The sequence below is a fragment of the Salvelinus sp. IW2-2015 genome, unplaced genomic scaffold, assembly GCF_002910315.2.
Source record: "Salvelinus sp. IW2-2015 unplaced genomic scaffold, ASM291031v2 Un_scaffold629, whole genome shotgun sequence".
NCBI lineage: Eukaryota > Metazoa > Chordata > Actinopteri > Salmoniformes > Salmonidae > Salvelinus > Salvelinus sp. IW2-2015.
Window position 1 is genome coordinate 500723 of NW_019942585.1, and position 22568 is coordinate 523290.

Genomic DNA, 22568 nt, shown 5'->3' on the forward strand with positions numbered 1-22568 from the left:
AAACGGAGGTCTCTGCACATTCTCTCATCTACACTGTCAAGGAGTTGGATCTTCTTTACTTCGACTGAGCCTGTTGGTTCCCCCTGCTTCTCTCCTGAACCTGATATTGGTCAGTAGGCCTTTTACCATCATGCAAGGTTGCAACCTCCTAAGCCTGACCATCTCACTGGAATGACCTTTTTCTTTAACCAAATCGGCAAATAATAATCAAGTACAATAGGGTTTCACCCATCTTTGCTGCTTGAACCACTAACAACAAGAGCAATGTTAACTCATAAATTAATTAAAAGTTAAAAGTGACTTTAAACTGGTTCATTTGAAATAATTTTATTTTACATTTTACAAAAGAAATACAGTACAGATTAGTACATGTGAATAAAGTAATATCCTAACAAATAAACATAAGAAAAAAAAGAAAAAAAACATTCTAAAATAAAAAGTAGATTTTGTAATATTGCCCAAATATTGCATAACACCTTGAACAAATATTATTACAGAAATATAGTCATTATGTTTACACAAATATAGTCGTTATGTTTACACAAATATAGTAGTTATGATTACACAAATATAGTCGTTATGTTTACACAAATATAGTCGTTATGTTTACATAAATATAGTCGTTTGGAGCTACTAAACATCAGGGAGAAATAGTATGGAGTCTTTCTTTACCTGTGGGATTACTGACTAAAAACATACCTGGGCAGTCACTGCTACAGGTGGGAATACACCCAGACATGGAAGGCGAGCCGATATACTCTCTAGGTTCAGGATATGTCTCCTCCGGGCCACCTTCTGCCTGCCGTTCACTCAGGAATAGAATGAACTTCTGCTTTTGATCTAAACTATGAGAGATTCCAGAGAATCATGTGTCTGACCAAGACATGTCTGGATCAATCTGTTCGCAGACTCGGCTGTATCCAGGGAATGCTCCGCCATGTGACTGACCAAGACATGTCTGGATCAATCTGTTACAGACTCGGCCGTATCCCCCCTGGATTTTACCATCCGACAGCTCAGTCAAGTTCTCTAAAATCACAAGGCGGTTTGTGTCTGAATACAAATTAATCAGCGCTGGTGTACAATACTACATCAACAATGCTCCCCTGACCTTGAATTCCTAACTATAAATTGCAGACCATTCTACCAAGGGAATTTGCGACAATTGTGCTAACCGGTGTTTACATCCCACCGCAAGCTAACGCCAGCTACCATCAGCTAACTAGCACATCACATTTCCACAGTGGAAATCTCACCCGACTCCAACACAATTGTGCTGTGATTTTAACCACACCAACCTGTCTACGAGTTACCTAACTATGAACAACTGGTGACATGCCCCACAAGAGAAGATACAATTCTAGACCACTGCTACAGTTCAATCTCATCTGCTTACCATGCATTCCCAGAGCTCCCTTTGAGAATCTGACCATGTGATGCTGCTCCTCATTCCAATGTATAACAAAAACTCAAAACTATCAAACTAAAGTCCAAAACGGTTCAAATATATTCCAAAGATTCCGTCGAATCTCTGAAAGGCTGTTTTGAATGTACAATTGTACCACACTCGATGAGTGCACAGACACTGTGACGTCATGCATCCGGTTCTGTGTAGAGCGGGTATCAAATCAAATTGGTTTGTCACATGCGCCGAATTTCTCCACAAAATCGTTGCATCATACGGCAACAGCAAGCCCTGATTCTCAAATAACTAGCTTTTTACTACGGGAAAATAACAGCTTTACTATGTCGGGAAAATAACTAGCTTAACTATGAAAATAACTAGCTTTACTATGTAAGGAAAAATAACTAGCTTTACTATGAACATAACTAGCTTACTATGTAAGGAAAATAACTAGCTTTACTATAAAGGGAAAATAACTAGCTTTACTATAGTAAGGAAAATAACTAGCTTTACTATAAAGGGAAAATAACTAGCTGTACTATGAAAATAACTAGCTTTACTATGTCGGGAAAAACCTAGCTTTACTATGTCAGGAAAATAACTGGCTTTACTATGTCGGGAAAATAACTAGCTTTACTATGAAAAATAACTAGCTTTACTATGTCGGGAAAATAACTAGCTTTACTATGAAATAACTAGTTTCTATGTAAGAGAAAATAACTAGCTTTACTATAAACATAACAGCTTTACTATGTAAGAAAATAAACAGCTTTACTATGCAGGGAAATAACTAGCTTTACTATGCAGGGAAAATAACTAGCTTTACTATGCAGGGAAAATAACTAGCTTTACTATGAAAATAACTAGCTTTACTTAGTCGGGAAAATAACTAGCTTTACTATGTCGGGAAAATAACTAGCTTTACTATGCAAGGAAAATACCCAGCTTTACTATGAAATAACTAAATTTACTCTGTAGGAAAATAACTGGCTTTACTATGTAAAGAAAATAACAAGCTTACTATGAAAATAACTAGATTTACTATGTAAGGGAAATAACTAGCTTTACTATGTAAGGAAAATAACTCGCTTACTATGAAAATAACTAGCTTTACTATGTAAGGAAAATAACTAGCTTTACTATGTTAGGGAAAAATAACTCTGCCATACATCAATGGAGATCAAGAAAAATATAAATAAACCAAGTTTGCGCTCTGCAAGGAAGAACAACACAAACCACACAAAACAATTGGAAGCACAATTCACTGCCAATGACTCCAGATCAGTCTGGAAATGCTTACAGTAGAAGACAAATTACAAAAAAACAACCCACCCCTTCAAAAGAGGACCGTTACCTCCCAGAGACAAGCTTAATGAGTTTTATGAGCAGTTTGAGGAAACAAGCGCATAGACAACCTGCCTCAATCACTTCAGACCTGTCAACCTGACTTCTGTGGCCATGAAAACATTTGAACGCCTAGTCCTGGCCTACCTACAATCATTCACATCCCCATTGACGGATCAACTCAGGTTTGCCTACAGAGCTAGTAGGTCAGTCGAAGATGCCGTCATCCTGGCACTCCACCACACATTGCGACGCCTGGATACACCTAACACCTACGCACGCATCTTGTTCATAGACTTTAGATTGGCATTCAATACCATCAATTCCCACAAACGATTCACTACGCTGCATGACATGAACATCAACCCAGCTATGTGTCACTAGATACTGGACCTCCTGAGGAACAGAAACAGACTGTCAAGGTAAACAATCTGCCATCTCACCCTCTGACCCTCAGTACTGGTGCACCACAGGGCTGCGTGCTGTCCCCCCTGCTCTTCTCCCTTTTCACAAACCAGTTTACATCTCAGCAGACCTCAGTTAAGATCTTAAAATATGCTGATGACAGCACCATAGTCGGCCTCATCACAGAAAACAATGAAACGCAGTGCCGCCGTGAAGTGACTCGGGCAGTGATGTGATGTAAGGACAACGACCTAATGCTCAACACCTACAAAAYAAAAACACAGAGATAGCCATAGACTGGTGTAAGCTCTGTGTACACCAAGCGCACCTCCAAACGTGCAGCAAAAAAATCCTCAATGACCCCTTCCATCCAGGCAACTACCTCTTTCAGCCCCTCCCCTCTGGTAGAAGCTACAGGTAATTGACCCCCAKAACTGAACGTTTTAAAAACAGTTTTTCATCGCAGCAGTCAGAACATTGAACTCCTTTCACATTTAGTGATAATTCACAACACATTTACCTTTGTTACAATGTTTTGTGAGGATGCAGGTAATGCCGAAGGGAATTAACGGTCTCACACTAATCATTGTTTCAAATATATCGAATAATGATATGTGTAATGTTTCTGAATCTTGTCTGATCAAACATGTAAATATGATGGGAAAATCTGATATCTACATATTTATTTTCAATTATAAATGTTCAATTGGAATCTCTATAGTCTTGTCAACATGTCATCTGTCATGTCCTCTTTCTGATCATCATTCTGAGATTCACCCTCAGTATTCTCCATCAGCATTGATACCAATGTAGACAGTGTCCCATTGGGGTCCAGCAATGTAACCAGAGGCACATTCACACCCCTATCCTGAAAGATGAGGTTCTGTAGGGTCATGGCTAGCATTGAGTCAATTCCTAAGGCAGAGAGAGGAGAATCGTCATCTAACTCATTCTTGTCAACACCAATTGTTTGACTGAGTACAGACTTGATGTATTCACTTGGGGAGGATGGCACAGAAGTATGTTCAGACTGTGACTTTTGGAATTGTACTTTTTGCACTGCCTCATCCACTAATGCAGACATACGCATGGTCAATGATGCATTTTGAGAGAGGACATTGCTCATCATGTTCTTGATGTGAAACCTACATACAACCTGTTGGGGTTTGTTTAGCAAGAGGCATTGTTCCAAACTCTCATGAATCTCTGTAACATCCATCACCATCAATCCCCTTSTCTCCAGAAACCTGTGTAAATGATCCTTGTTAAGCAGGAGACCAAGGTTCAAAGCTCCCCAGTTGATGGATTGCCCAGATAGGCCAATATTCCGTCTATACTGACAGAAGTAGTCCAGGAATGAATTAGCTGCTGCATAGTTTGTTTGTGAGGCATTGCCAAGGAAAGAAGKGATGGAAGAGTAGCACACAAAGTAGTCTAACTTGCAGTGTTTTGTGGCGTGGTGCAGATTCAGAGCTCCATTCACCTTGGGCTTTAGGACTTTCTCAAAGTGGGATTTGTCAAGYTTTTCAATCAACCCATCATGCAGGACGACTGCACTGTGAAACACCCCTTTGATTGGACAAGAGGGAAACTTCTGACCAATGAGACCAATCACTCTGAGCACATGCTCAGAGACAGATACATCACATCCCATCCATATAATACGGGCACTCCATTGTCTTTCCAGAATGACTATCTCCTGCTGTATGTCTGGTGTGGGGCTACTTCTGGAGAGTATGACGATGTACTCTCCACCTTTCTTCGAAAGGAACTTCACTGTTTCGAACCCCAGCCCAGAGAGACCACCTGTGACAATGTARACAGACTTCTTCTGGAAAAGCGYGGTTGGTTTAGGCAGCAACTGAATGTTYGACAGTGTGCCRRTGGAATCATCTTTACCCAGRGCCACAACAGACAGGGTCTTTGAYCTGAAGTACGACTCAGATTCCTCAACAGACAGGAAGTCAATGCTACCGGATGACATTCTCTGAAAGGTAGAYGTSTCTAGAGAAAATGAWATCCTGTCKAAATMCATGGARTMGAGCCAACGAMAAATGTGTGGCCTCTTGGCAATGAGTGATCCCTTTTGTAAGYTGCTGGACATCTGAAGAGTCTGTATGTGAACACTATCCTTAACATTCTGGAAAGCKCTCTGTTCAAGCAAGCAGTGGGACTGGGATTCACAGACAATGACAACATGTCTGACATCAGGACAATTGCTGACTTCTGCCAACAGAGATMTATCAAATGGTGGAAGGAGGAGAATTGCATCAACAAACATCCRATTGCACGGTGTCCCTACAATGGCCTTCCATCCTGATTTGTTTGCTGTTTGGATTAAGACCTTCAGCAGACTAGAGTCAGGAACAGAGGWGATGATGCTCAACCTTCTCTGTTGTTTGACTCTAGGTAACAGTCTGTGCAGTATTTCCCATGCCAGAACAAAGTAGGAGACACAAGGAGCCTCTTTCAGAAATGTGAGCCTCTTTGTCTTGTAGCATGCTGCTTCAGGAATCACAATCTTAGAAGATGCAGCAATGGGATAACATGATACTACATGGTCTCCCACTTTCAGTTTGTTCACATTTTTCCCTACAGCTGTGACAGTACCACTGAAGTCAAGAACCAGGAGCTGGTGGTTCTGAGATGTGTGATTGTTCCAGTACATTGTCTGACCATAGTTCAGGTCAGAGACACTGACAGGACAATAGTCTGAGGAATGAACAGCTATCTTACTGAGCTGAATCTCAACTGATTTCTCATGGATGTTWGTATCGTCAACATCACAGGGAATGGCAGACAAGCTAGTCATTCTGCAGGGGTCATTTGTCTGAAAGATGCATGGCTCAGACATTGAAGAGAAAATCCTTCCCTCAGTGCTCTCAATGTTTCCAATGGGAGTATGTACAATATCAGGTTTCAAAATCAGCCCACCTTTCACAACCAACTCTGGGTATCTTTTGCAAGGGTATGACTTTAAGACCTGAGACAGAGCTCTGATGTCCTCTGTAGAGACAGAYTTGATGTCAATCAGCTGGAWGGAAAYSTTTTCCATTTCTGCAGCACACGATCTAGTCATGCCTGACAGGACAAAGCCTGCGCTGATYTGGCCCACTGTGTTCTCCGCTGACTGGTAGGTTATTACTCTGATGGAATTTGMAAATTGCATGGCCCTCAGTGCCAGGACAATTTTCCTGAACATCTCACAGCAGCTTACCATATTCTCCAGAACATACTCAGTTCTCAGTGACGTAACATCTTCCRGACCCCACACAAATAAGACCTCCTGAAAGTGTTTGTTGAGATCTGTGATATTAAGGTTTGCCAGGAGTGTAGGAAATCCATGGCTCAAGACCTCCTTAGATTGTGTGAAGGAGATGTATCTAGACTGTGAACTTAAGTGTGGTTGCATGGCTTTTGGAAGTTCTACCTGGTCAGAAAAGACCAAGGCCTTTGGTGCCTCACTGGCATTAGAGGAATTGATATCCTCACAGACAACATTGAAGTCATTGTGGAAAAAGTATTCTTCAACAACATGAGAGTGGCTCCCAAGATATTTAATCATCACATGCTTAAGCTCAACCAAAACTCTTCCCTCTTTGTCTGTAAAGCAACCACATACTTCATAGTGATCAACACCTTCATCAATTGCTTTCAGATACACAATCATTTCCTCTTGCAGGGGTTCAAACACTGTCAAGCTGCCTATTTTGACAGGAAACCCGGGCCTTGAAGAGGATCTATATGCTACTGTAACAGGAGCAAGTTGCATCAGGAAGTCTAACACTACAGGGTGAATGCAGTATTCATGCAACTGAGACAGCAATTCCTCTGGAACTGTGACAACTGAAAAAGCCTCCTTAAACTCTTCACCATAGTGTACATCCCCCGTGTTCTGGAAAACAGTGCCATACTGAAACCCACCCAGAGCAATTTCAGTGTAGAACTTTTCAGAACTCAACACTGAATTGCATCTTTTGTAGATCGKGCTTAGCYAAATGTTCTGCTCTTCAGCTAGCTGTCCTCGCTTGCACGTTATTGTACCTGATGCATGGTTTGTGGAGGGAGAATATATCTTAAAATGGGTCTCATCCACTGCTSGTTCAAGTTGRACTTTAATCTCTGGTGCATTCTGTGTGAAAACATAGGGACTCTGAAAACTGATACTGACTTGCAGTGTGTTGAGTGGAACCTTTGGTTTGGCACTGGCCATGAAGGCAGCCAAACCCAACTCAGTATAGAAGGCACCAGGGATTATGGKAACACCATTGTGTTTATGCTCATGCAGGTAGGATACTGAGTCAGAAGACAGATCACAACTGAAGGTATTGCTATCGCTAGCTGTATGASTTAYCACAGGATGATTAGCTGATGTATGATGCACCTTTGATGCAGCAATGATAACATCTCTCTGAGTAGAATCAAACTGATACCTTGGGAAAGGTGTTGGMGAAGCCTCACYYCCTCTGTAGAACTGATCCCAGTCRACCTGAACCCCCAACTCAAACAGTTTGGACACAGTATTCAGCATTGTCTCYTGATCTTTATCTGGCTGCACTGAGGACAGAACTATGGTGTCATTTCCSAGAGTCTCCTGGATGTTTCTTTGTAGAGCTCTTCTCGGGCCAATCTCCACAAAGACTACYTTKTTTTTCTCTTTGGRTYKTGATCTCACTGCCTGTTCAAATGAAACTGGKTCTCGWATGTTCCTGGCCCAGTATTTGCCTGTGCTGAAGTCTGGTTGCTCTACCTCCTTTCCTGTCACTGTGGAGAACAATTCTGCCTCAACATCATTGACCTGTAAAGAGCCAATACTGTCCTCTAGTTGAGACAGGATGGGATCCATCATCTGGCTGTGGTATGCAGCAGGGACATCCAGAACACGGAGGAACAGATTCTTACTCTTGACTGAGCTGCTCAGCTTTCGATGGAGACRGTCTATAGCCTCTGCATCACCTGAGAGCGTGCAGGACTGTGGGCTGTTGAAGGCAGCCAAGGAAARCRTATTTGAGTAGGAGGGAAGGAGGTTCAAGACCTCTGATACGACCATGTTACTGACCACAAGCATTTTCCCTCCTGTGACCTTATTCTGCAGAGTACTGCGGAAGTAGATCACCTTCACTGCATCCTCAAGGGACAACAGACCAGAGCAGTGGGCAGCAGCAACCTCTCCTACAGAGTGGCCAAGAATGGCATCAGGTTTGATGCCCCAGTGCTTGAAGAGACTGGCTATGCCAACCTGAATGGCAAAGAGGAGGGGCTGGACAACATCTGGTTTTGAAAGATCCTTACTCTCTGATTCACTCTCAAGTCTCTCTATGATACTCATGTTATTGAACTTTTGGAAAAGCTTCTCAATTTGGCTGATCTTCTCTCTGAACACAGGCTCATGTTTCAGGAGCTGCTGGCACATGCCTTGATAGGTTACACCGTTCCCACAGAAGACAAATACTAGCCTGGGATCTGAGTAAGATGGCGTTGTTACCTTGTTCATGGCAGACTTGAGTTGATCTTTTAGATCAGCCAGAGAGAGAGTTCTGAATGCTTTCCGATATCGATGTTTCAAGTGGCTTCTTCTACATGCAGATGTGTATGCAAGAGCTTCTAGATCCCCTTTGTTGTCTCTGTCTATCTGTTGAATTGTGTCCTCCAWCATCATACTCATAGACTTCTCAGAACTGGCAGAGAGGACAAAACAATTGTGTGATTTCCTACCACTTTTTTGAGGAACATTTGACTGCTTGTGTTGTTTGACAATCACATGTGCATTTGTTCCTCCAAAACCAAAATTATTGATCCCTGCAACCCGTTCAACAGAGCCTGCGTTGCCCCACTTTTCTGCTTTAGTGGGAACTTTTACATTCAAGGATTTAGCATCTATACTGGCACTGTCCTCAGAGTAGAACAGGGAAGGGACAAAGGTTTCATGTTTCATCATTAGGAGTACCTTGATTAGCCCTGCCACTCCAGCTGCAGATTCAGTGTGTCCAATGTTGCCTTTCACAGAGCCGATGAGGAGTGTCTCTGAACCTGGAGGTCTGGCTTTGGCAATGACTTTGGAGATGCTMSCTGCTTCTATGGGATCCCCCACTGGAGTTCCAGTCCCATGAGCCTCTATGTACTGGACCGATAACAGGTCAGACTCTGAATAGATTCCGCGCAGCAGCTCCTCTTGCTGGACCATGGARGGCTTGGTAATTGGAGTGACTGTGTGGCCATCTTGGTTTACAGCAGTGTTGCTTATGATGCCCCACACATGGTCATMCTCCTTGAGAGCCTGTGTCAAATATAAATCAGTGTGTAAGGTTAAAAAAAAAAGTCAAAGTGAGAGCAATTTTGTGACAGTGAAACAGAAAATAATTTACTTTTTTTAGTGGCTTCAGAAGAATAATCCCACAACCCTCTCCTCTGCCATAGCCATCTGCTCTGCTGGAGAAWGGTTTGCTGGTGCCTTCTGGTGAAATCATCTTTGCTTTGCTGAGAGCGACAAAGACTAGTGGCTGTATGATACAATTGACYCCACCACAAAGAGCCATCTCGCAGTCACCTGAGAAGCGAAAGCATACAGTATACAAATCTGTCAGATTWTATTTTGTGATGAGAGCCACCATGCTTTTGCTTCTGCTTTGCTCTTCAGGGCACTTTGACAGAGCTGCGTAAAAAGGGCTTTGTAAAATATTTCGGATTTTAGATTTTTTTGTTGTTGTAGTGAATTCAGTCAGTGTGTAAGATTACATRTTGACAAAATGTTGCATGCATTGTAAAACGTAGGTAAATGTGATACATTACACACCTTGTTTTATGGCTTGACAAGCTAAATGAAGAGCAACAAGGGATGAAGAGCAGGCACAGTCAATGGAGAGAGAGGGTCCAGTGAAGTTGAAGATGTATGAGATTCTGTTGGCTGCTATACTCATAGATAGTCCGGTGCCGGTGCAGTGGTTGATTAAATTTGGGTTCATAAATGCAGCAGATTGTTCATAATCTCTGTTCATAAGCCCTTGAATGAAAARAGGCACACATTATTGAAAATAATACACAACTGACATTTTATTGTGTGTGGGCTTTCTTTCAATGGAGGACCAATGCAGTCAAAATTAAATAGACAATAATACCGAAATTATTAAATAATAAATAGCCAATTTGCTTACATTACAATGTCTTTATAACTATGTCATTATTCCTGTAAGTACAGTGTAACAAGTATTGTAATTACTAATTGTTACACTGTACAACATACTTATGATTAGGGTAAGGGCTAGGGTAAATGCTACCATATCCAGTTCACTTACATTTTTTGTCTTACCCATTTGCCCTCTGAAAGACATGGATTACGCATATGTGCCAAATTTGTCTCAAGGCTTAAAAATCCTTCTTTAACCTGTCAAATGTCCCCTTTATCTATTTCCGTTGCCAGAGCCTGACCCCCTGCTTTACTAGACACCAGACATTTGCAGAGTGTCAGATGCTCCTAATCATTTCAATAAAACCTTGGCGTAAACAGTGCTGTATCTCTTAAAGATGCACTATGCGGAAATCGCTCTGCCGTTTTCCTGGTTGCTAATATTATAATTCGCCTAATTTCAGTTTGTGACAAAACCAGCAAGTATAGGGTAGAGAATCATTGTACCATCTAAACCACTTTAAAGCGGCAATATGTCACTTTTTGGGGACCACTAAATTCACATAGCAATGTGAGTTATAGATCTGTCATTCTAATTGAAAGGAAGTCTAAGATACGGTAGATCTGTTCTATGTGTGCTATTTCTATGCTTCCTGTTATGATGTTTCGTTTTTGCATATTTTACTTTTGGTTTTATACACCAGCTTCAAAACAGCTGAAAATATTATATTTTTGGTTATTGAAAAGATATGTCACAGCGGGTTAGATTGTACAATGATTCTCTACACTACACTTGTCACAAACTTAAATTAGTTCAATTAATCTTCCATTTCTGAGTGGTTTAAAGGTTTTCTCTTCCATTTCTGGGTGGGCAAAGGTTTTCTCTTCCATTTCTGCTCTCAGAGCAAGGACTTGTAGGGACCGGGGAGAAATAGCAAGGCAATAACTCTAAAACAGTGGAAAGATATTTCCTGCAAAATGTCAAAAGGACATCAGTTTAACCGGTTTGGAAAGCTGTGAAAAACAGTCCAACATGAATCTGATAAGATTTCAGTTCGTCTTGGATGCATATTTTATGTGGTTGAAATAGCCTACTGTCAGCTTTTATGTCCCTGACAAAGACAGCATGTTTGCACAGTCCCTAACCGTGCTTTCCCATTCTCTCAAGATGCTGAAAGAAATCATATATGAGACAAAATTCATATTTGATATATAATTTAACTGCAAGACATACTATTATATTAGGCCACATGTGCGAGTTATAGTCCTACAGCCAGTATCCATGTTTCAGTTACTACTACTAGGCAAAAATGTAATGTATTTTTAGTTCAGAGGAGTGGGGCAGCACTTCCGCACTCTCTGTATTTTCAAGAAAAGGAGACCAAAGCGCCATTACGATGGAGAATCAATTGCATATATTTGATTAAGGCATTTTATTTTATAAAATGAGATAAAACTCGTCGAAGGATGTCTAAATTTCACGCACAACTGTGTTATCTTGTGGCCGTAGTTTCTGGTATTCTGGGGTAGTTTGGTGTTGCTTGGAGTATTTTGTTGCCATTAGAGGTATTTTGGGATGGTCTGGGGTATTTTGGAGTAGCTTTTTGGGATAGTTGGGGTAGTTTCTGGGAGGTTTTTGTCATTATTAGTGCCCAACATTTCTGTAGTCCAAATCGTCCTTGCATTCACATTGCTGTCTTTGTAGGAGAAAGCAGGATAATTTGACAAAATTGAAAAATCAGTGAACGCACTTCTGAACAAGCCATACCATAAGATCCTTTTATGGGACACTGGCTGCGAAAACACCRTAAAATAACACATTATTATCCACTTTACCTATAAACACTCCTGTTTTGGTCCCACTGGCCTTCTCCATTGGCATCCCAGCATTCTCCAGAGCCCTGTARGCACACTGAAGAAGGAGTTTTTGCTGGGGGTCCATTTGTTCCACTTCAGTTTCAGTGATGCCAAAGAATTTGTGATCAAACTCATTAAACCTGCAAAATGATAAATAATTKAAAGGGGAACTCCAAGCAAACAACTGTCAGCAATGTTGTACCTCACACTCTTAGAAAAAACWGTTCCAAAAGGGTTCTTCAACTGTCCCCATAGGAYAGCCCTTTTAGGTTCCATGTAAAATGAAACCATTTGTGGAAAAGGGGTTCTACATGGAACCAAAAATAATCATTCAAAGGGTTCTCCTATGGGTACAGCTGAAGAACCGTTTAAGGTTCTAGATGGCACCTTTTTCTCTAGGAGTGTACCTGAGGTATTGTGTATTTCAGTAAACAGAGGATATAACTTTTGGGTTCTGAGAATATGAAATATACTTATTCATGCCACTGAGGGAYAGAGGGTAATGTATAACGTTGACATTATATCAGGTAGTAATACTCTGAGAATTAGAACATAACATAAAAGATTAACAGTCAGACTGAAAATGACCTTTTCTTAAATCTGTGTGATCGCAGAGCAACGACAATATTGCACKATTTRTTTTMTTGTTGACAGATTAAAATCAACTTTTGTGAATTTCTAGATTTTCCTCRGTTTTGAAGCCTAAGAATTGATGAGGTATGCACCTTCAGTCATCAATATTCATGCATTTGTGGTTGACTCCTGTCTATAGCTGTTGCTACTGTAGCTAAAGTTAATGATGACTAGTGAAAGTGCCCTCTGTGAGAGAAATATCAAATATATCTTCTTATGGTGTATAGAATCAGAGGTGGCTTTATGAAAAAMGATTGAAGTCAGAGTGCAGTCTAACTGGCAGTTCAGTATAACTATAGTACACCTGCAGTTATTATGCAATTACTGCGTCCAAAATACCACATTCAACTGCAGTTACTGCACTTTTACTGCAGTTTCAAAACCTCAGTCTTTWTTTTGTAAGGGCGTAGCTAGGTAGTAGGCTGAACGGTAATGACAGCATGCATTTAGACCAATTTGCAATCTGGGATCTGATCATCTGTTCAATGCTCATTTAAATTCTTGATTTTTGAAGAATATAAGGTATAAATGCCTCAACCTATTATAAACCACCACGCAAACAGTTGTTTACAAACAAGAACATAAACAAACAATTTATTGTACTGCATCTATTTTCAAATATTTTTTTTCAATGATTTCATAGCCCTTTACACTCGTACAGTACACGGGTTGAAAATGGCAGATTTGGACACTGATAATCGCCTAAATTGGAACGCAGTGTCAGTACAGTAGCCTCTGCTGGGTCGTTAATAACCGGATGTTCCAATTTCAGGGGAATTGGAAAGAGAGCTTGTGACACGACTTCCTCTTTCAGAAGTTAACGAGGCGACACTCCATCTAAACTCCTCCTCCACATTTACTGGATTGGTTGAACAGTGCAGAAGAGAACCTCCCCTGACAGTTTGTTTTATTCTCGTTAAGTGCAGAATGTGGGTGATCCAGTTTCAGGTGTTTATTTATGCCTGCTACGTTAGTTTACTGTTCAGTAACATGCTATACATGACGGCAGAGCTCTGGCTCTGCTCTTCACAGCTCTGTATGGGTTTTGACTGACAGCCGTTCTGAACTGGAGCACCACACTCGACAAGAAGTGCCCCATCCCTTACGCTAATTGGGCAACTTTTGCTACTGTTTTGTTGTCTGAGTGACAGAAATGCTGTAAATTACAAGGACCCAATGTATTTTGAAAGATAAGACGCTGAGGACTGTAATAAATACCTCATTGTCATGCAAGCAAGTCAAACACTAGTGAGTCCAAATGTGCATTTCCATATCATAACTGTAATATACAGAGTCAACGTTTATAATCACTATGTTTGATGTAGTTACAAGACGACATGGCATTATACCCTGAGTTGTCCTGAACAGAATGAGCCTGTTTGTTGTATTGAGAAGAAAAGTTGAGCGGATCAGGCATCTGAATTCCCTCATTGACTCCATTCTATTCACATCAAAATTACAATCTGCATCTCTGAATTACCTCGCGAAAGCAAAACACTGTAAGATGGTTGAAAAAGAGCGGCAACATGTGGTGGTTTCCGATAGAGGTGCCGGGTTCAGATCTAGGTGCAACTGTCCCGGCAATTCACACTTTATAGCCACCCTCAAGAAAGGCACACACACACACACAGCAAACAGGAAATGGACTAGGTGGAAGTGTTGTAGTGATAAAGTTAGTGGTTGTATGTTCAGTGACGCAATAGCACACAGGTAGGAGGTCCCGGGTGGAGCAGGAAGAAAGGTCCAGATGATGAGTTGGTGTGAAGCCAGGGGTTTGCAGAGCCTGTGCTCAACTTGGGCTCCAAAATGCAACTAAAGAGTTCAGAGATCACTGCACCTGTACATAGCCTATCTGTAAACAGCCCATCTATCTACCTACCTCATACTGTATTTATTTATTTATCTTGCTCCTTTGCACCCCAGTATCTCTACTTGCACATTCATCCTCTGCACATCTACCATTCCAGTGTTTAATTGCTATATTGTAATTACTTCACCACCATGGCCTATTTATTGCCTTAACTCCCTTATCTTACCTCATTTGCACTCACTGTACATAGACCTTTTGTTTTCTTTTGTTCTACTCTATTATTGACTATGTTTTGTTTATTCCATGTGTAACTCTGTGTTGTTGTATGTGCCGAATTGCTATGCTTTATCTTGGCCAGGTCGCAGTTGTAAATGAGAACTTGTTCTCAACTAGCCTACCTGGTTAAATAAAGGTGGGAAAAGATTGTGTTGGTGATTCTCCTGACCCTGGCTAGGCCACTGATTAGCTGGCCAGGTCACATGGCACAGGTCAGGAGAGCGTTGCCCCTAGCAACAGAGTTTCCAAGGGCAGAGGTGGGAAACCGGGGGATGGTAGCCTCTGCTGGGCTGGAGAGTGTCTCTCTAAAGTTTGTGCCTCTGTGTCTCAGAACCAAAGAGAGGGTTTGAGATAGATTTTCAAGTATCATATTTTATAATTTAGCTAGTCATGTTGGCAATAGAACAATCTTTCAAACTATGGCCACCTGACCCAGATTGCAATTGATAATGGACCTTTTTTGGATTGCGTAAAACAACAACAGTWATCGTGTAAAGGCGGGGATGCAGGGCAGTGTTCCAAACAAAACAACTTCAAGTGTACTTGCTCTAGCTCCTCAGCGGCACAGCTAGYAGAGCAACAAAAAAAACACCTGATAGTGAAGTCATAAAAGTGCAATGAAATTACTTAGGAACTGTGTACACTTTGGAGAGGMGTATGGCCATATGGAAACACTAGTTAGACCTTTCACTCAAGCCCTTGTAAAAACGATGTTTTGTCTATTTTGTTGTGATACATCCTGAATTTAAAATTAATTAAATTGAGATTTTGTGTCACTGGTCTACACCAGAGGAGGCTGTAGCGAAGAGCTATAGGAGGACTAATTGTAATAGCTGGAATGGAAAAAAATGGAACAATATCAAACATATGGAAACCATGTWTGACTCCGTTCCATTTATACCATTCCAGCCATTACAATGAGCCCYCTCTCCTATAGCTCCTCCCGTCAGCCTTCTCTGGTGTAGACTGGTATACACACACAATACCCCGTAATGTCAAAGTGGAATAATGTTTTTAGAAATGTCTTAAGTCGATAAGTATTCAAGCACTTTGTTATGGCAAGCCTAAATAAGTTCAGGAGTAAAAAATMTGCCTAATTCACATAATAAGTTGCATGGACTCTGTGTGCAATAATAGTGTTTAATATTATTTTTACTGACCTCATCTCTTTACCCCACACATACAGATAATTGTAAGGTCCCTCAATCAAGCAGGGAATTTCAAACACAGATTCAAACACAAAGCCCAGGGAGGTTTTCCAATGCCATGCAAAAAAGGGCACCTATTTTTAGATGGTTAAAAAAAAATCTGACATTTTATATGTCACACCCTGATCTGTTTCACCTCTCTTGTGCTTGTCTCCACCCCCCACCAGGTGTCTCCGATTTTTCCCTATGATCTGCTGTGTGTTTATAAATGTTCTGTTTGTCTGTTGCCAGTTCGTCTTGTCTTGTCAGGTCGTACCAGCGTGTTTCCCATTTTGCCATTCAAAAAAGTGACCAAAAACGTGGTGATCATCCTCTTATYGWRKKGAGGTTAACATCATGTTTTAATGTTCCTAGAACAATCTCAGAATGTCAGTGCAATAACGTCTTGCCGAAATCTTTAAAGGGAACTAAATGGGAAAGTTGCCTAATTTCCAATATTTTCTAMAATTTGTTCTATTTGCAAGAGGAATTGTGACAGAGTATATAGATTTTCCYTTCATTTTATTGTAAGGCAAATGGGAGTGATACATACCCATCCATGAGTGCAGCCTTATCTGTGCGCGATTTTCCAACTTTGTTGTCATTGGGGTCATACCAGTGGGAAGAGACAAACCTTTCATCGGGAATCTGTAAAGCACAGTTGTTCCCCTCCAACAGAACCTTCCAGAAATTGTCAAGCCCCTCTCCTGTATTGAAATATATATATATTTTTACGACAGTTTAAAGATGTAGATTATGGCATTATTTTGTCATCATTATTAGGGGTCCAAGCAAGTGCAGCAAACAATTGTTTTTGTTACTGTTAAAGTAGAGGGTTTCTTGTTTACAATGAGGTATAACTATGAAGGTTAAGGAAACCTAAGGCAGTGCACCAGACAAGTTTTGCCGCCACAGGAAATGTTAACTATTTAAAAAAAAGTTTCAAAYTCTGAGTTTTACCTCCTGGGAAATTACAGCCAATGCCGACAACAGCAATATCCTCCTCAGCATCTCCCATCATGAAACCACTGTCCGAAACTTCTAGAGCATGAATGACATGAATGACATGAATGTAAGATGAACAAATATTACATTTTTAAATAAAACTGAATCAAGGAAAATGTGTTTTGATCAAAATACAATGTTTGATAGTCCCTTAATTTTAGGAGTTTGCACTGAAGATAAAATCACAGGTTTCAAATTGTATTAACTCTATCAACATCAGTTAACGGCAACACAAACTTACCTCATGAGTCTTGAACCTTCATTTGACAATGCAGTTGAAGTTCACGGTGTAGCTTTTTATATTGTCTCTTTTAGTAGCCCTACCCAAAACATGAATCATTGACTATCAACATGACCGTGTAAATATACAGAACGTTTGCCCTTAAATTTGACTACTGCACCTTGTATATTATGGACAAAGTTTTGTGCTAACAAATATAAGGGGTTAAATATGTGTCCAAAAAAGATATGAAGTACCGGTCAAAAGTTTGGACACACCTATTCATTCAGGGGTTTTTCTTTATTTTTACTATTTTCTACACTGTAGGATAATAGTGAAGACATCAAAAATATGAAATAACACATATGGAATCATGTAGTAACCAAAAAAAGTGTTAAACAAATCCAAATGTATTTTGATGACAGCTTTGCCAACTCTCTCTCAACCAGTATTCACCTCATGAAGAATAATTTATAAATTGTAAGTTGGGGGTATTATGCAAGGTAGACAGTGTGAAGAGTTCTAGGAAAATATTGTCCGGCAAGATAATCAGTAAATCATTATTAGATAATCACATTGTAACGCTCGTCGTCGGTGGAAGGAAGAGTGGACCAAAGTGCAGCGTGGAAAGTGTTCATGATATTTATTACAAGAAACACTCAAACAAAAATAACAAATCCGAAAGTGAACAGTTCTGTCAGGCACAGARACTAAACAGAAAATAACACCCCACAAAACCKAAACGGAAAATCACAACTTATATATGATCCCCAATCAGAGACAACGATAGACAGATGGATACCACACTCTGATTGGATACCACACTCGGCAAAACAACAAAGAAATTGAAAACATAGATTATCCCACCCGAGTCACACCCTGACCTAACCAAACATAGAGAATAAAGAAGGATCTCTTAGGTCAGGGCGTGACACACATGTAATTAAACTTCACTTGTTGCATGTTTTAGAGGTATATTTATTCCTAAATTTCCATTTCACAAATAAAATATGTCATGAAAGAAATACAGAATTGCAGTGCATTTGAACACATACAAATATGAGGTCGAAGAAAATGCAAAAATTATTGTTTAGTAGTCTGCCTAGTGAAGTTATTGTGCAGGTCAATATTATGTTTCGCAGACAAAGGAATATTCAAAAGTTGTCAAACAGTGATAAATACAACACTACTTCCTTATTGTCATCATTTGGTTACATATTGTGAAGCATGTCTTAAGGGCTGCACAATGATGAGAACTTCCTTGTCTCAGAGGGGCAGTTTGATAAATTATTGACTTGGCTGGCCTTGACGTTGGCTACACAACATGATTGATATCAAAACAAACCACCTTAAAAACATCAACACCAGAGTACTACGGTTTGCCTTAAACTCATGAAGCTTTGAAGTTATATTGTTCAAGAATCAACGGGTATATATCATTCATGTTGGTGCTGTGGTGTCCACAMCACCAACAAACTAACATGGTCCAAGCACACCGAGACAGTTGTGAAGAGGGCACGACAAAACCTATTCCCCCTCAGGAGACTGAAAAGACTTGGCATGGGTCCTCAGATCCTCAAAAGGTTCTACAGCTGCACCATCGAGAGCATCCTGACTGGTTGTATCACTGCCTGGTATGGCAACTGCTCGGCCTCCGACCGCGAGGCACAACAGAGGGTAATGCGAACGGCCCAGTACATCACTGGGGCCAAGCTTCCTGCCATCCAGGACCTCTATACCAGGCAGTGTCAAAGGAAGAGGTAGGCCCTGAACATTTTCAAAGACCAGCCACCCTAGTCATAGACTGTTGTCTCTGCTCCCGCATGGCAAGCGGTACCGGAGCGCAAAGTCTAAGTCCAACAGGCTTCTAAACAGCTTCTACCCCCAAGCCATAAGACTCCTGAACATCTAATCAAATGGCTACCCTTGACTATTTGCATTGCCCACCCCCCTCTCCCCCTCTTTATACCGCTGATACTCTGTTGCTATCATCTATGCATAGTCACTTTAATAACCCTACCTACATGTACATTCTACCTCAACTAACCGGTGCCCACGCACATTGACTCTGTATCAGTACGCCCCTGTATATAGTCTCACTATTGTTATTTTACTGCTGCTCTTTAATTACTTGTTACGTTTTATCTCTTATTCTTATCTGTATTTTTTGAAACTGTACTGTTGGTAGTTACTCCCCTTGTAAGTAAGCATTTCACTGAAAGGTCTACACATGTTGTATTCAGCACATGTGACTAATACAATTTTATTTTATTTTATATGACATTATGATCATTATGATTTTTTGACTGTCTTTTTTGCCATTTATGAATGTATCATTCAAAGCATTTCAATGGGATTTGGTACTAAAGGCAAAATTCAATATTTTATCCACAATTTATATATTTTTTGATAACTAAAGAGGTCCTAAAATTCTAAATCAAATAGTTAAAACAACTCCATATGTCAGCMTATTAGAACTTTAACTTAAAACTGACAGGTCTTTCAATTAATTTTAATGTGGTAAAGCACTTCAAAAAGTGTCCAAGACAACAGAATGAGCTTGGACTAACTACGGAGGGTTGGACTTGAAAATATGGCAATTTAATTACTATAATAATTAACTATAATAAGGAAACAATGGAAACTCTTTATCAAACCAGATAAACCATTTAATTTGTGAATATGTAACCACAGGTTATTGCCCTGACACAAGCATTGTTGTTTTAGGATAGCACTAACACATTAAAGGCAGTGCCAGAGCTATTACTCATTGGACAAAGTTACTGAGAAGAGGCACATGGCTGAGCTCTTAAATCACCACTTCATTAAGTCAGGATTCCTTTTGGACTCAGCCATGCCTRCTTGCCTATCCAACATTTCCTCATCTCCCACCCCTTCTAATACGACTATCCTCGATGCTTCTCCGTCTTTTTTCCCCTGCCCCGCTACAAAGTTTCTCCCTGCAGGTGGTCACTGAGTCCGAGGTGCTAAAGGAGCTCCTGAAACTTGAKCCCKAAAAAKKKWRRMGGMRKYYWMGMTTWYYKCCRMMRRTRRTTWAYGMTMSRMSCCCRWWRKWRKSKKAYCCRWWRRRCMYKCRTTTTAACCTGTCTCTCCTTTCTGGGGAGGTTCCCATTGCTTGGAAGGCAGCCTCCTTTATTTAAAGGGGGAGATCAAGCTGATCCTAAGTGTTACAGGCCTATTTCTATTTTGCCCTATTTATCAAAAGTGTTGGAAAAACTTGTCAATAATCAACTGATTGGCTTTCTTGATGTCTATAGTATTCTCTTTGGTATGCAATCTGGTTTCCGCTCAGGTTATGGATGTGTCACTGCAACCTTAAAGGTCCTCAGTGATGTCACCATTGCCCTTGATTCTAAGCAATGTTGTGCTGCTATTTTTATTGACTTGGCCAAAGCTTTTGATACGGTAGACCATTCCATTCTTGTGGGCCGGCTAAGGAGTATTGGGGTCTTTGACCTGGTTTGCTAACTACCTCTTTCAAAGAATGCAGTGTATAAAGTCAGAAAATCTGCTGTCTCAGCCACTGCCTGTCACCAAGGGAGTACCCCAAGGCTCGATCCTAGGCCCCACGCTCCTCTNCTGTATCTTTCATCTGATGTCTTGGACTTGTGATTTAATGATATTTAGATGCTACAAGTTACTTGTGACGCTATGCTAGCTATGCTACTCAGTGGGGGGTGGGTGGAGGGTGCTACCGGATCAGGGTTGGTGACTCGTGAGAAGTTAACCAACATAGAAACAGAAAACATAGACTGCCCACCCAAACTCACGTCCTGACCAACTAACACATACAAAAACTAACAGAAAACAGGTCAGGAACGTGACAAAGAGCAATTGATCTATTTGACAATCATTCCATACAACTGAAATACGTGTTTCCTCATTTACAATAGATTTGGACAAAACTGAAAAGATCTGACCAGACCACAATGGTTTAAGTGATACCTCTCATCAACACAAATTCTAAGATGGAGCTTTTTTTTTAGCTACATGTGAAATTCAACCTTACATCTTTTAACCGGAATAAAGTGAAGAGGATTCGAAACAAAGCTACAGCAAATGCCTTCACCAAGAGGGCAAATGACAAATACGGTGGCTAGCCAAAAGTTATTTTTCCTGTATGCCGCCAAGCCAACTTTAGTTTATCTACTGAATCCCATATTATGTTTTACTGGATAACATACTATTGTGTTACAGTGGGGAGAAATCAAATCATTTTTCTGTTTGCTAATTTAGGTAGCTACTGTAGTTCGGTAACTAGCTAAACAACTTCATGTAGCCATATCTATGACTAAAGGTTTTACAATCAGAGATTTATTGTATTGTGATTGTAAAACCTTGTCTCTTTTTAGTGGTAAATATGACTACTAAACAACCAGCCACCTAAAACTAGGTTTACCAGCAAAGGTTAGCACATGGAATTGCCTAGCTAGTTAGCCTGGCACCTGCTAACTTGTTACTATGCACCAGGCCTCCCGTGTGTAACATAAGCAACTGTAAAAAGTTTACTTGCTAGCTACGTAACATAATTGACAACGGTTGACATTGTTTATGTTTATGACTGTGGATGCATTTCAAATTCACAAAATTAAAGGCATGACGTAGGAGGATTCTAAACAGATGTAAATAACATGTAATGCATATCCTGCAAGCTAACTAGCTAAGTTTACTAGCTAACAGTGAGGAGAAACAATAATAAAACAATTTAACTGTTGTAAATCTCAAAAACAGATAAGATGGTTTTACAAATATTTGTCTAAGCATGCCTGTTAGACATGGCTGTAGCTGGATACTGTCTGGTCACTGTGCAAAGGTTGAGGGTTATGCCTTATTTCTTTCTATTAGGCTAGATATTGTTCTAAATGTAATCTCTGCCTATCCACATGTACAGTTGAAGTTGGAAGTTTACATACACTTAGGTTGGAGTCATTAAAACTTGTTTTTCAATCACTCTACAAATGCCTTGTTAACAAACAATAGTTTTGGCAAGTCAGTTAGGTCATCTACTTTGTGCATGACACAAGTAATTTTTCCAACAATTGTTTACAGACAGATTATTTCACTTATAATTCACTGTATCACAATTCCAGTGGGTCAGAAGTTTACATACACTAAGTTGATTGTGCCTTTAAACAGCTTGGGAAATCCCAGGTAATTATGTGATGGCTTTAGAAGCTTCTGATAGGCTAATTGACATAATTTGAGTCAATTGGAGGTGTACCTGTGGATGTATTTCAATGCCTACCTTCAAACTCAGTGCCTCTTTGCTTGACAWCATGGGA

The 22568-nt window shown here is 40.3% G+C and overlaps 1 protein-coding gene across 30 annotated transcripts; it reads right to left on the minus strand.

Moving 5' to 3' along the window:
* Positions 1–311: 311 nt before the first annotated feature.
* On the minus strand, positions 312–17328 carry LOC112068634 (phthioceranic/hydroxyphthioceranic acid synthase). 30 transcript variants are annotated; one of them, XM_070438258.1, is made up of 11 exons: positions 17287–17328; positions 17001–17081; positions 16594–16747; positions 12114–12274; positions 9948–10154; positions 9520–9701; positions 2465–9431; positions 2249–2320; positions 2056–2080; positions 1957–2006; positions 1712–1809 (listed from the first exon to the last, which is right to left on the minus strand). In XM_070438258.1, the coding sequence occupies exons 2-7, from the start codon at positions 17059–17061 to the stop codon at positions 3870–3872; spliced, it is 6327 nt and encodes a 2108-aa protein (XP_070294359.1). In that variant the 5' UTR covers positions 17062–17081; positions 17287–17328; the 3' UTR covers positions 1712–1809; positions 1957–2006; positions 2056–2080; positions 2249–2320; positions 2465–3869. The 30 variants fall into 30 exon arrangements, 25 of the variants coding, with proteins under 25 accessions (XP_070294347.1, XP_070294359.1, XP_070294351.1 ...); XM_070438250.1 differs by having other exon boundaries at positions 2197–2320; XM_070438247.1 differs by adding an exon at positions 2197–2221 and having other exon boundaries at positions 1724–1770; positions 1892–2080; positions 2270–2320.
* Between the last annotated feature and the right edge of the window lie 5240 nt (positions 17329–22568).